The sequence below is a fragment of the Idiotropiscis lumnitzeri genome, chromosome 7 (assembly GCF_059441095.1).
Source record: "Idiotropiscis lumnitzeri isolate Australia: NSW breed Sydney's pygmy pipehorse chromosome 7, RoL_Ilum_1.0, whole genome shotgun sequence".
Classification (NCBI taxonomy): Eukaryota; Metazoa; Chordata; class Actinopteri; order Syngnathiformes; family Syngnathidae; genus Idiotropiscis; species Idiotropiscis lumnitzeri.
This window is the reverse complement of record NC_142397.1, coordinates 18,856,736-18,871,224: the sequence shown is the minus strand read 5'-3', so window position 1 is coordinate 18,871,224 and position 14,489 is coordinate 18,856,736. Positions and strand designations below refer to the sequence as shown.

General features: G+C 39.8%; 1 protein-coding gene across 3 annotated transcripts; it reads left to right on the top strand.

Moving 5' to 3' along the window:
* The first annotated feature begins 7 nt into the window (after positions 1-7).
* LOC148333855 (tapasin-related protein-like) lies at positions 8-5,808 on the top strand. 3 transcript variants are annotated; one of them, XM_088300388.1, is made up of 9 exons: positions 8-293; positions 789-968; positions 1,045-1,320; positions 1,981-2,310; positions 2,581-2,928; positions 3,083-3,096; positions 3,192-3,211; positions 3,301-3,351; positions 5,335-5,808. In XM_088300388.1, the coding sequence occupies exons 1-9, from the start codon at positions 248-250 to the stop codon at positions 5,522-5,524; spliced, it is 1,455 nt and encodes a 484-aa protein (XP_088156514.1). In that variant the 5' UTR covers positions 8-247; the 3' UTR covers positions 5,525-5,808. The 3 variants fall into 3 exon arrangements, with proteins under 3 accessions (XP_088156514.1, XP_088156516.1, XP_088156515.1); XM_088300390.1 differs by having other exon boundaries at positions 3,004-3,096; positions 5,335-5,476; XM_088300389.1 differs by having other exon boundaries at positions 3,004-3,096; positions 3,301-5,484.
* Positions 5,809-14,489: the final 8,681 nt, after the last annotated feature.

Genomic DNA, 14,489 nt, shown 5'->3' with positions numbered 1-14,489 from the left:
AGAAATTGCTTGTGAACAGTCTTTTTTTTAAGGCATACGAAATTACGCTCTCTGAATGTTTTAATTCGAAATATGCCGGTGTACCTGTTTGTTTTGTATCTGCTTACATACCAAGCTAAATGCCCATTGAAAACGCCACAATGCAGCGCTTCGCGTGTTGTTTTTTTCTTTTTCTCGAAAATGAAAGTGAAAGTAAACCGATACCTGGTGCTCGAAAAGCAAGTCGAAGACGTCTTACGTTACGGTCATGTGTTTACTAAAGTTATTAACTTTATTCTTATTTCTATGTGCGGGTAAGTAATTCAACATTTAAAGTTTTAACTCGAGAAAGAGAGACTTTCGTGTTCATTCGTCAGTCGATCTGCAAGTCTGGCATGTGTGTTGAAATCACGTCTTTTCTTCGGTGTCTATGTACAAGTACATTCTTAGGGCAATAATTGACAATTGTGTGCGTTTTTTGTCTTACTGATATAATATCTTAGTCGATAATATTTCGCGCTTCATTGCATGGTAATACTAATATTAGTAAATGCAGAAATCAACTAGTGAACAGCTTCGCCTCACGAGTGTCATGGAGGTGTCCTACTTTGCCAAAGCATGTCCCAGTAGTGTAGGGGGAAATTACTAGTAAGACACATAATTGTATTTGTATTCTGAATTGCCTTCCTGTGCGGACAAAGTGAAAGACTGTAGTGCATGGACCCATGTCACCACTGGTCTACGATGCCACGCCAAATTGTTTCTTTTCAAATCCAATTTCCACCAACAAATGATTTTCTTTTTTGCAGGTGGTGCCCAGCATGCTAAAGCTCAGACATGGCTGCCCTGTACGTTCAGTGACTATATTGCCCTCGTCAATAATAAGGGTGAGAATGACATTCAGGTCCTGCAAAGATCGAGCATTCTGCAGTTTGGTCAGCGAGGAGACAGTCCTGTTAACCCTCACGCTGTCACTTTCCTTGTCATTGGTGAGACTTCTATTTCCATGTCAGTAATAAACATTGAAAGGCACCACTTGAGTCTGTTGTTGTGTTCTCTATCAAGAGTCCAAACTGGACCTGCGGCACTATATGGGCGACATGACAGCGGATCTCGTGGAGTGTGGCATTCATCGATCCAACACAGACGGTGTCCAAGCGATCTGGCCAAGCCAGAAGTCTCATGAGTACAACTCTTGGTTCGCCATCACCCTGAAACACACCGAAGGCTTGTTCACTATCTCTGGAGTCCTTCGATATCCATGTGAACCCCCTTCTTCTGGACTGCAGGATGTCCGCAATTGGCCTGCTATTGGAGACCGACAGACCCTCATTATTAAAGGTAGTCTACATTGATACCTAACTGTGATGTTACTGATGATCATTCCACTTCAAATCCCTAAAAAACAGACACACAAGGACTGTAAAGGAAGATCCTGCATTTATCCGCCATTGCCCACACAGACACGACTTTCTCAGGGAGATGCAACCTCCCGCAATGACATCATTAGCTCCGTATCAAGTGCTAGCGTTTGAAATAAAAAATAAGATAAAAATTTAATTCAACGCAACAGGGTGGGTGGCACGGTGGTCAACTGCATCGACCGGTTCCGGCTCCGGCCTTCCTGTGTGGGAGCATTTCTTTTGGCTGAACGGAACTATATCTATATAGTGGTAGCTCTTGCTGTATTTTGTGTCCCCCTCACTGGTTGGCCAGAGCAAAACCTATTGCAAGGACTCAACCAAAATTGATTTTTTTGTGGCTGCCTCAGATTCTGTTAATTTTCTGGGGGAAAAAAGAAAGATAACTTATTTAATGAGCAAATTAATTTAAAAATATATATTGCTATATAATGAATAAAAATACTTCTTTTTTGATCCCTTAATACATTACAACAATGATATGAATACTCTTCACTTAACAACTCTGAAATCTTTCTATCTTTAGCCTTGTTAAAGACTGGGCTCTTAACCTTGTGATTTGTCACATTTGCGCTTACAGTTGCAGTAATGATGAAAACACAAACCCCAATGGTGACTTCAGGCCTGCGGTTCCCAATAAAGCTCCACTGCCAGTTTGCTGTTGACCACAAGAGACCAAACGTGAGCGTGCGGTGGTACCAGCAGTACCATGGCGAACGACGCAATCTCTTCAGTCATGACAGCCACTCGGGGCAAAGCGACGGGAAGGGAGTTGAACTGAGGAATTTGGCAGGCGGTGACCTTTCTTACACTCTCCCCTATACTGAGGTCAAACATGCCGGGAGATATGTGTGCGCCGTGTCAGTGTTTCCGCTGTCTTCCAGCCTTGATATAAGTCTACAAATTCAAGGTGAGCAATAGTAAAAATAAAACGGTGACATGATTCTTTTGGGGGGTCTGTAACCCATAATTGTCTGCAGAAGTAAAGTCAGTCAATTACGCTAACAATTTTTACAGTTTGTAAAACAATTCTATTCCACAGACGTCAAACAATCAGACCAGACAGACCACATAGAACATGAAAATTCGTCGTACGGAATTTTTTCCCAAATTGTGTTACTATATGCTGCTTCATAAACATTATTTGGTAAAATGCAACTCACCCGTTTTACATTCCCAGAGTCTCCCCAGGTGTCCCTCAATGTTGGTCCCATGCTGACGTTGCAAGATGGTGTGATGAAGAAGGTGGTTTGTGAAGCAGAGAACTACTACCCTCTGGACGTTCACATTGTCTGGTATGAGCAGGACTCGGCATCTTCAGTCCAGAGGGTCGGCGCTCCTCTCCCGAAGGCGCTCGACAATGTCCTGCTCTCCAGTCACAAAAACAACATGGACAAAACCTACTCGCTGTCAGGCTTCTTCTACCTCCAAGCTTCGCTCAGAGACTCAGGCCGTCAGTTTACATGCACAGTCGCCCATCAGTCTCTGCGAATGCCCATTAAAAAAAGTTTCATCCTGATTGTGGAAGGTGAGTCACAATTTTTTTAGTTACTCCTCTGTGGCAGCAGAAGAACATCATCATCGTTTCTGTTTTGTCCTTCAGAACCAAGCAGCTGGTTGTTCTTGCTCACTGTTGGCTGCGTTTTGGTTATATTGATGTCTGTCCTGTATTTTATGCTAAGGTACATTCACCAAGGTCAGTATTGATCGTCATGTCGGCTACATCGCCAAGTTACTGGAAATGAGCTCAAAGATATTGAAAGGTGTCTCTTTTTTTTTTTTTCTTCGCAGCTAGAAAACACGCATTGCGGGTAAGACTAGATTATGAATACACGTTTGAGTTCTCAATTGACAATAACAGAAACAATATATTCATGTCCATTGTGTCTGTTCTGTGCAGAAAAAACCTTACTGATTGTGCGTCTCGACAGAGAAGAACACGCAGAAGCAGGCAAACCATTTTGAACTCATTTTAACAATATATTTTGGAAAAATAATTATGCAGATTTGGGAGATTACTCCTCCAACAAAAGGAAAAGCAAAAAAAAAAAAGTTTAGTTTACTTACTAAACTACCGACTAACATTAACATACAGAAGTCCCAAGTCTTCTTTTTATTCCTACAAAGTGTATTTAAAATGGGTCTTTATTTAATTATGATACAGTTTGCAGTTTGAAAATTAACGCTGTGCTAAAAAAAAAATACTAATAGTAATTGAATTAAAATATATTGCATTTAATTTAGTAAAAATGTACCTAAATAAATGTTTAAAAGCAAATAAGTCTTAAAAATAAAAATGCCACTGTCTTAATTTAGGGTGGACTGCTCGGATGTGAGCAAAAGCCGGTTGGATAATGGATGGATGGATGTTTTTACTTAAACTTGAAGCCTTTCAGACGATGGCTGCTTTAAAAGCAACTGAGGCGATTATTTCATACACCACTGTCACTTGTATAGCGCTTTTCTACCTTCGGTACTCAAATCGTTTCTACCGATTGATGACATACCATCAGGAGCAACTGGGGGTTCAGTATCTTGCTCAAGGATAGTTCGACATGGTCACAAGGGCCGGGGATCCAAACCACAACCTTCAGGTTGGGAAACAACCGCGCTACTCCTGAGCCACGCTGCCCACACTAGAGGGCGCTGTTGTACCACTAGTGGTAAACCACCTTGAGTCCGGTATGGTTGAACACAAAAATGTAATCTCACAAGATATCATGACATAATTTGTGATTTGGTCTCACATGGTGCTTCGATGCCAACTTTCACTGCTTTTGAGATGCAGTTTTCCCTGAATATGCCGCTTGAACTTCATTTGTTTTGTACCATCTTTTACACAAGATCATGCTGTAATGAGTCCCAACGTAATTATGTTTTTTCTCAAGTCAGTAGTGTAAAAGATACTCAGCAGATGCTAATGTTCTCAAATTTATTGTAATTCTTACTGACTAGACTGAATTATCTTCCCAGTGGGTCTGATTGCTTAACACCCAATAATGATGGCTCAGAGAGAATCATGAGATTTTGCCTTTCTTTTGCAAAGGCGTGTTGATGTCTCATAATATCAATGGAGCATAACAAGTTCTGCGAGGGTTAATCTGTTAAACACCTTGTTTAAATAAACACACCAAAAGTCTGCCGTGCGGTTCTTTCCTCTCGGATAAATACGCATAATCCTTTGGTCCACCCAGTCTACCTTGACGAGTGTATCAAGCAGATGTGTAATCTCAATATTATTTGTCTTCTTTAAAGAATTTAATAGACAGATTCCCTCATGAGAGTACTCTCTGTCGCAGAAATCGTAAGAAATACTAGCCTCTATTGTGAATATAAATTTCCATAAATGACTTTCACATAGCGTGTCGTAATTGCTGTTGCAAGGGGGAGGCTCAGCAGCAAAACTTTTGTCCTACTGCAGGTGTATGGTTTCAATGTTGTTTTTGGTTCGTTTTGCCAGTCAAAACACATCAGCTAGAGTTCATTGGGCTTAATCATAACTGCCTGATCAGCTAAAGAAAAAAAATACACGGCCACGAGACGTTAGCTGTATATGACACTCTTACAGCTCAGACCAACGCAGTAAAACATCCATCCACCCAGTTTCTTAACTGGAATCATGTAAACAAAATAAGATGAGAAACATGTCAGTTAATTCATTTGGGATCTGTTTTGCCAATTCAACACAGAAAATTAAAAGAAAGTAATCACACCACTCACAGTTGGGACATATGGCATCTTTTGTCACCTCTTTTATGGTGGTACGATAAACAGAATGAACTGTATTCGTTCACAAAAAAGAAAAAGGAATAATTAAGAATTAAGAAAACGTACGCCAGCTTTGAAGTCGGAAATTATGACGTCCTGAGAGTCCCTTCTGGTGTGAGTTTTTAGCACAGCAATAAACAAGAGTGTACGTGTTGACCAATTGCAGATGTTTGGGATTGCTTGGCGCCAGCACCAAGTGCCTCCATGCAGGGCCGAGGGACAACGTGTGCAGCACAGGCAGGATCTGGAGTGTTCGGAGAAGACAAACAAAGCTGAGCAGTGCTCTCTCTATCTGTGTGGGAAGGAAGATATCAAATTACGCAAAAACTAATCGATTAACTTGTAAAGCCATATAAACAACACTAAAACAAACAGCCATTCAATTTGTTTTAGTATTATAAAGACAACATGCCAGTATGTTTTTAGGCTATTGTGATATTATCAACGATTCTATTGGTGATCCTCACATAAGGGTGGTTTGTTTATGTCGAATAATTTGACTACTGAATTCAGTTGTTGATGTAACATGGGTTCATGATTTTGTACATTCTAGATGCATGGCTCTTGATGCTTTGTTACTAGTCCATGTGTGTGTTGTTACAGACCACAATAAATACATCCATCTCATTGGAATACTGAACCAGAGTGTGTTCTTAGGTCATCCTTCCTGTTCTGGTGCTTTGCCACCATTTTGTGGCATCGAGAGGCAATTACAATCCCTTTGTGTTTGTGTGTGTGTGTTTAGGGGGCATTAATTATAAAATTGCTCTCCCCTTTCTGTCAATAACAGATTCCAGTTTTAGAAGTTTTCCAAAATTGTGGAATTTGCCTGTGGCAATTCTTCTACATTCCATGAAGAAAATGTGCAAGGTGTAAAAGGTTGCCGATGTTAAAACTGGAAGAGGGCATAATGGCTCACAATCTAGTAGTTAGTCTCTAAAGGTATTTTTTTTTCAGTTTGGAAACGTCTTGGCCAAAATCAGAGGGATGCGTCATGTGTGCTTCTCTGCTGTGCTATTTTAAATCCTGTCTTCTTTAGTTGCCAGTTGGAAATTGGTGGGATGAACAAAATTAGCTTCAAGCCTCCTTCTCACATTTCTCTGCTTTGCCTCCGTTTGCTTACCGTGCTTCTCTGGTATGCTCACTGAAACTAATCCTCATCAGGACAAAATATGCTGAAATTTATTACCCAGTCAATTGGATAAGTTGGTGTAAACAATGACCACCATGTGCCAAGTTAGAATATGCTGATGCTTAATTTAATATAATTCTGAGCATGCAAGTGGACCCACGAGAGACTTACGGTTCAGTATTTGGACAGGCTTCATCTCTCCGTTTAAAAACATTTGTGTTAGGTTAACTGCCGACTCTGAATCGCCCATGGATGAGAATGTGAGTTTGAATGGTTGTCTGTCTATTTGTGCCGTGAAACTGGCTGGCGACCAGTCCGGGAAGTAGCTGGCCTCTTGCTCAAGATCAGCTATGGGATAGGCCCCAGTTTGATAGTCGGTCTTGCTTTTTTTTTTTTTTTTCTTTTTCAGTCAACTATGACAGCTATTGGAAAATGTACATCATGCATGTGTTTTAAAAGAAAACCTTCATGTGTTGCACGTCTTCATTGGAATTATCGTCTTCCTGTCTTCCCAATTCCTCCGTCCCCTCCTGCAATCAACCCAGAGGTAAAAGTACATGAGTTTTTATGCCTTTAAACAAGAACCCTGATACAGCTTTACTTATCTGTCTATTCTCTCTGAGTTGTTGCGAAACAATTATAATAACACTGGCGTGAATCTGAAGAAAAGCCTATTTAGAAAAGTAAAACGGCAAATTGCCGTCCCTGTTCTATTCTGATCTTTTTAGCGGACCTCAACATACGCACTGCACTTTGTGTTCCTGCCAATTTATCTGGTGAGGTCAGGTTGCAAATCTCCACAAGTAATAAAAAAGGAGCTCATGTTAAAATAGAAAAAAAACTCACATTTGTGCTCTGCTTGAATAAGCTCCTCCTCACCATCAGATCTGGATGTGTACTTTTTCCAGCAGAAAATGAGTAAAAAAAGAAATGTGATTGATTTGTTTCAAACCGGCACATATTAGTTGACCGTAAAAATGTCAAAGGTAAAAAAGTCAAAGCCGTGTCATTGAATAACTATGCAGAAGCTCATGATGAAAATGATGCATGCTGTTATATTCCCACAGGAGCATCTTGTTTACTCATTTAGAAGCTGAGGACTGTGTCACAATTGAAAACACAACACAATCCTATTGAAATCGTTGCTGTCGGTCTATTTGTGCTCTAACGACTAGTTCAGTGTTACCCACCCCTCGTCAAATCAAGTATACCATTTGAAACCATATTTGCTGATGCACTGGGTGGCTTGAAACAGAAAACGCTCTTGGTCCCCAGAACGTCTAGTGACGTGCAGCACGGTCGACCAGATTTACAAACACACTAGACTAGGCATTCGCCTGAACCGGCACCGTTTTTCTATGCCGACCACATGGGCGCCAGTATACCTCATTAGGGCCTTTGGTGTTATTTTACAGAACTGATCGCAGAAGGCACAATTGTCATGTTGATCCCAAGTCTCTCAAAGCACACAAACAACACCGGGCGCTTCAGAGAGCTACACTGTAAAAATGAGTGATATTTACTTGAAAAAAATCAAGTAGTTTTGTTCACTCAGACATTCTAAGTAAATTTTACAGGAAGAGTTTTTGAGGAAATTTCACACATTTATTGAATTGAAAACAGAGCTCCTTTGCCTATGAAATGTGTGTATGGGAACATAAAGTGGGTTCAACCTTGGAGTGACTTTTTCAATTTAATCAACTTGTAAAATTTACTCAAAAACTCTTATTGTAAAGTTACTTAGAATTTCTGGGTAAAAAAACTACTAGAATTTTTCAAGTAAATATCACTCCCCATTTTTTACAGTGTGATGCCGTTGTTCTGCGCACAATAGATGCCATTGGGGTAGCTGCTTAAAGTTGCGTTAATCACGTGTTTGGGATTGTGAGACCATTCAAGATGGCGACTGATTTGTGATGGTGCTATTGAAATATTCTTAAGATCATAATGATTATAATTCATTCATCCATCCTGAACCGTTTCTTCATGAGTGTTGCGGGCGTGCTGGAGCCAATCCCAGCTGGGTAGGGGCATTAGGCCCTGAACTGCTTGCCGGCCAGTCGCAGCCCACGCTGATTTAATATTTCTGAATGAAATCCGGTGACATCCATCATACACGTCCGCAGAGTCCCAAATTTGTCTGCCTGCGCCTCGATTAAATCTTAGCTGGTCTAAAATTTAGTCTTGCGCTTATATTTTTGGATGAGTTGGAGTCGAGGCAACTCAGTGCCCTGGAATGTGCAGAGAGGCGCAACACGGCCCCATACAAGGTAGACTAAACTTGCGCTGGCACAAAAATTAAGTTATGTCCGTTTTTACGCAGAGGGGCCGAGCTACCAAAATAGAGCCCATAGATTAATTCTGCAGCGATGCAATTAATTAAGGTCGTGTACCTGTACTGCTCTTGTATTTTTACAGGGAAAGTGAAATTAAGTTTGAACATTCAAAATATTGTGAATTAATGCTTTAACTGCAGTGAAAAGAATTAAAAGAATGTTGTTGTTACAAAGCCTCGGTTGGAGCCAAAAATGAACAGCAAATTTGTCCATATGTAAGGCTATTATGAAAGCAAGTTATGGTAGAATTAGCCTTGGTAGCTAACTGTTGGTTACAGAACTAGTAAAGTAATAGTATGTAAAATCACATATTCTTAATAGATTTTTGTTGCGATACATGCCTGTTTGTCTTTTATTAGGCTAACAGGGTTGTATATTCAAAATCAGTTCAATTTGTTGAATTATATGCTCTCATGGTATTCTTTAGTTTAAGTAATGATATATTTAATTATATGTCATTATGTAAATTTGGGTATGTGTGTATTTTGTTGAATGTCACATATATTTTCGTTACTGTCGTAAATCTCGCGTGGTTTACGTGATGACGTTTTACGTTTGTTGAAATGCCTTTTATGGATGTCGGCTGTGGGAAGACATGTTGTGTCGAGTGACTGAAAAATAAACAGCAAGATGGAAACATCCTAAACTTGTCGTGGTGTTGTGTTGGTGCGGTGAGCCAAAAGGAAATATGGAATACGAAGCTGCAAACGCAACACAATTTACTATGAATGTGAGTACATTTTTAACTCCCATGTGAGTTCCCCTTTAACACCTGAGACAAGTTAAAAGGTTAACACTAAGACCTTGCCTAAAACATAACATATATTTCATGGTTTCACTTTTTACTCTCATATTGAAACAACTTTAATGAGATTTTATTCCAAAGACTTGAATTGGGAGAGTAGAGATATCTCGATTCAATTAATTTTCATAGTATTTAATCACAAATTTCAAAAGGCACATCAACTAATACAAAATACCTCGCACGATATTGTAATAATAACATTTTTTTAAACGTAGTGAGTACAGTTATGCTGCAATATTGTTTTTCACACTATATCTTGGCACAAACTGGAAGTCAACTAATGTCAGGGAATGAATTGTGGATTTCTATTGTAGATACAGAGGGTATGTGCAATAATACTGTATATGGAGTGAGAGGCTGAAGAGCATTCTGTGTGGAAAAGTAGGACTAAACTATGCAGTAAATGTCTCATATTGTGATTAATGACACATTGCAAGCCACATTGCTCTCCCTGTGTTTATATGAAAACTGGTGGTAATTGATCGTGACCTTTCGCCCGCTCTTTTTCTTGTATACACTTCTCTGTCCCGTTTTAAATGTCTTCACCGAGTGCCGTTCCCCTGCAAGGCAAATTCGAGCACAGACACACACACACGTGGCGCATTGTGTGCACACTCTGGCTTTCAAAGTGTCATGACTCTAATTCCAAGGGGCTGGCATCCACTGAAGGAAAAAGCAAAGTCTGAGCATGAAATGAGTCCATGGTTACAACATTCGGCTTTAGAAAATGACAAGTTGTGCGTTAGCGACAACATATGCAATCCGATCAGTTGAGCCGCAACACAATCCTCACACTCTTGTATTCCTCTTACACTTCAAGAGATTACAGTTATTTGTGCTCTTATTTCTTGTACTACTTGAATGGAGCTTTGAGTTTGCTTTACTTCTTTCTACATTGAATGTTGCATGAAGTAGTCATCACAGTCAACTCGTAAATTCTAGAATGCAATATGAAGGTCCAGGGCGAGGATGATCTCAAAACATTTTCCACAACTTGCTATGAAATATTTTGACCTTTTCCTGTCGTCCTTTATTCCGACCTCTAAATCAGTTTCTCTTGTTAAATGATCAAAGAGGTCTGGTCAACTCTTCTCACGTTCTTCTTTTCCGAACAGCACTTTCATGCACGCTGTAATTTTGAAGCGGATGTCCAACTATTACTTCCAGGGATTCCACAGCTGACTTTGGAGAAGGTGGTACATACAGGATATGGATGTGCATGCAGAATATGTGTCACTCACTTAATCACTCTAAGATAAGGCTCAATTTTCAGTTGTAACGAGTGATTTTTTTTTTTTACCTCATTACGGTCATCTCAGAAATGCATAATCTGTGACCCCTGAATGACACAGAGGTGTCTAATCTTTTCGGTGTGGATGGAAGACAACTTCAACAACAGAAATCATGGTGACTTCTTTCACATCATTAAAACTGACATGATTCACTGTCAAACACTATTTAGACTATTTCCACATGGAAAGTTTTGTAATAAATGTCTGTCCAAGTGTGTTTACATGAGTTTAAAGACAGTGTAGAACTACTTGCAGTCTGTTTAATCAGAATGACGTATATTCTTCTCCGTGGGGACACACTGTACCCCTTTTAATGTTTATGGTCTGTAAGCGGCAGTCAAATGTGTTTTTATTTGCTGGCGTGATCATGTAAGACTGATTTAGGGCATAAGTGTTCGTGTTAGTTAGGAGTACAGCCTCCAAAGGAGTGCATATGAGGGATGGCCTGTAGGTAACGATGAGGGGAGAAATTACAGAGGAAGGATGTGGTTAGTTTGGCCACATATTGTTGCTCTCTGGTGGCTGTTAGATTCAGTTGTTGTTGAAAATAAAAAAAATAAAAGCAATCAGAATCATCTTTATTGGCCAAGAATGTAAGAACAATAGGCGCCAATTTCCTTTATTTTGAGGGATCGGTGATCGGTTGATCCCATAAAACTGGGGAGTCAATTTCATTTTTGTGGACGGGTCACATCGTAGTTATGGTTTCCCTCAGAGGGCCGTTATGACTGTGAACCCATATGAATGTATGATCATCTTACATTATCACATACATACACACAATAAATTGATGGAAAGACAATTTTGAAATCAGAAGCCAGTAATTAATTGTTTCAACAATTCTTCAATGTATTTCACAAAGAACAAATAAATGGCAATATCTCATATCCCCATGTTGTTAAAAGTGAAGCAAACGTACTAGAAACAGGAAGTTGGCGCACATGATTTGCCCCTCGTGGGCCTCAAAAAATGAGATTGCGGGCCAGATCTTGCCCCCGGGCCTTGAGTTTGACACATGTGCCTTAAATAATTAGTGAGAGAGACTTCATGTGCAGTTAAAACAACCTGTTTAATTGTTTGGAAGGAATGGTTCGGTGCTTGATGAGAGATTGGAACATAAAGGTTTATAATGTTATGAAAAAAAATTGGGATCAGCATGAATCGGAATCAGCAGATTAATCAATGAGCATGATATGTGTCTCTGGTAGTTTGAGCTGCACTATAAATATTGTATTACTTTATTTTTGTATTCTCTTAAATTACTATGAGACTAATAGTATTACTATTACAACAACAAGCAACTGTCACAATAACAATATTTTGGACCTAATAAATAAGTAGAGCCATTTTTTTCTCAGAAGTCCTCTGCCGGGCTTTTTCATGATGTTTCAGGTCCTGAGAGTGTGTAATTCCCAGGAACTTGCTGATCTCGACTGTTGACACGGGGGCTGTTGAACAGTGTGAGGGGCAGCTGTGGCGAAGGATGTTTCGTCAAGTCCAAGATCATCTCCACGGTCATGAGGGGCCCTAATAAGATGACCACCTGTGTTTTGATGGACATGTGTTTCATTTCCGTTATTCTCCTCTTACGTGCAGTTGGCTGCTCTTATGAATTCAAAGAGATCTTAAAGGCATCAGAAAGTAAAACATCTCCTTGCACCTTTTAATGCTCATCAATGTTTCTGTCCGTATGTTGCATATTTAAAACCCCTTTCAGATTTGCGTGTGATATTTCATCCTACACTGTGGATTCAAGTTGTTTTCAAATGTTCCTGCATTATCAACACAAACTTTTGGAGGTCAAAATTCTAAAGTCTAAAACTAAAAGTATACCCTATATAAACTATTCTGTTTGTGGTTACAGTCATTGTGTTACACAATCAAAAAGTCTTTTTTTTTGTCAGACAAGGGAATCATTGTCAAAACAATGAAATATTCAACTTGAACGACAAGAGGCATTTTTTAACAACATCTCGGGATTTGATTTCATCCCACGCTGATTCATGCAGGTCATTCATAGTACCTGCTGACTCACTGTTACCGGAAAGAAGGGCTTCTCGGAGCGGGCCTGCAGTCGTCTTAGTCGAAGCGCCTCACAGGCTGGGGGCAGTTTCATTTTACAAATAAACTCAAACTCATTTTGATAGCTCAGTGAGTCATGATAGAGTCTCAGCGTGAGTCATAAAAGTGCTTTGCCAGAGTATCAGATCATGTTTACACTACTTTTATGTGCTTCATTCGAAACAAAAAAAACGTATTTAAAAAAAAGATAAGCATATTCTTTGAATTCATAAAAGTGCAAGTTTTTTTTTTTTTTAATAAAGATATATCTCACGTCATGTATGTTGCAATTCACAATCGATAGCTGTGGTCCTTTTGATTGTATGCCAACAAAACATCAGCAGTTTTATCTCATTGTGGTTTACATGGTAGATGACGGAACTGTGACAGGCAGTCGCGCATCATAACATCACTTACAAGGACAGCTAAGTCCATCAGGGCTGACCCAGATGTGTACACTCACTGCTCTGGATATTTTGTTGATGTCAAGCTCACATTGACAGAAAATGGGGTTAATATGATTTGAGCATTTTTTTCGCTGCACTCGCTTTGTCTGATATACGACATGAATTGGGTTTTTTTAACCACATTTGGAAGATGACAGATTCTGATAGGATATCCGATTCCATGCGTTATTTTTGTATTCATGCTGTCAAGATTCACATCTGAATCGTGTCACTTGAACCAGGCAAAGTAAATCAAGCCTGAAGTGAAACATGCTCTATTGGGTTGAGATCAGACGGCTGACTTGGCCATTAAAGATTATAATTAGCTTTCAAAAAGTCTTGAGTTGCTTTTCAGGGGAATTCATTGAACAACAATTTCACTGATTTGCTTTTTGTTTGCAGTGGTGTAGAACTATACTGTAATGCTTAATCAGAGCTGTCTCGGTCGTCAGTAAAATAATATTAACAGCGGTGCAGTTTCACATAATTTCAAACTAAACCACCATAAAAATTAATGACCTCTTTCAGGGTGTGCATCAAAACTCAACATTATCATATAGTAAAGACAGATTATTTGCTACAACGCTAGTATATGATATCATTAATTTGTTCAAGTTGACATCATGGTGTGGCTGGTTTGTGTCGATGTTCATTTCAGCAATTCTGAAACAAAATCTAAATGCTACCTAACCATTTTGGACTGTACTGTACCTCATTCTTTCTAATGACGCCATTCCGAGTAGCGTTTGCATTCCTTCTTTGGCTTTACGCTAGAGAATAGAATATGTATTTCAAGCATGGGACTCGCGTATAGGAAAAAGAACCCCTGATGACTGGTGAAGCAAATACTTCATGACCTTTGAACTTCTCTGGTTGGTTGCTGTTTGTCTCAACCCCCCCCCCCCCCCACCACCACCACCTCAACCCTCGTATGCTCACTGAGGCACAGAGCGAGAAGTGGTTGGGGGGGGCAATATTCCGGTAATTCAGCTTGCCAGTCTCCTTCCTCATCTCCACGCTCTCTTACTGTTTTAGACACACTCCTTTTACTACACACAAACACACACCCACACACATGAAACACACACACACGTACACAAAATAAAGGCTATCTCGTGTGTGGAATGTTTGCTCAGTTGGGGTCCAGTTACAAGTGGGCGGGTCAGTGGCCATCTCGCTCATCTTGACATCAAACATCACTACAATGGAAAAGAACAGGTAATGGAATAAAAGTGTGAGGTCCTGTTCG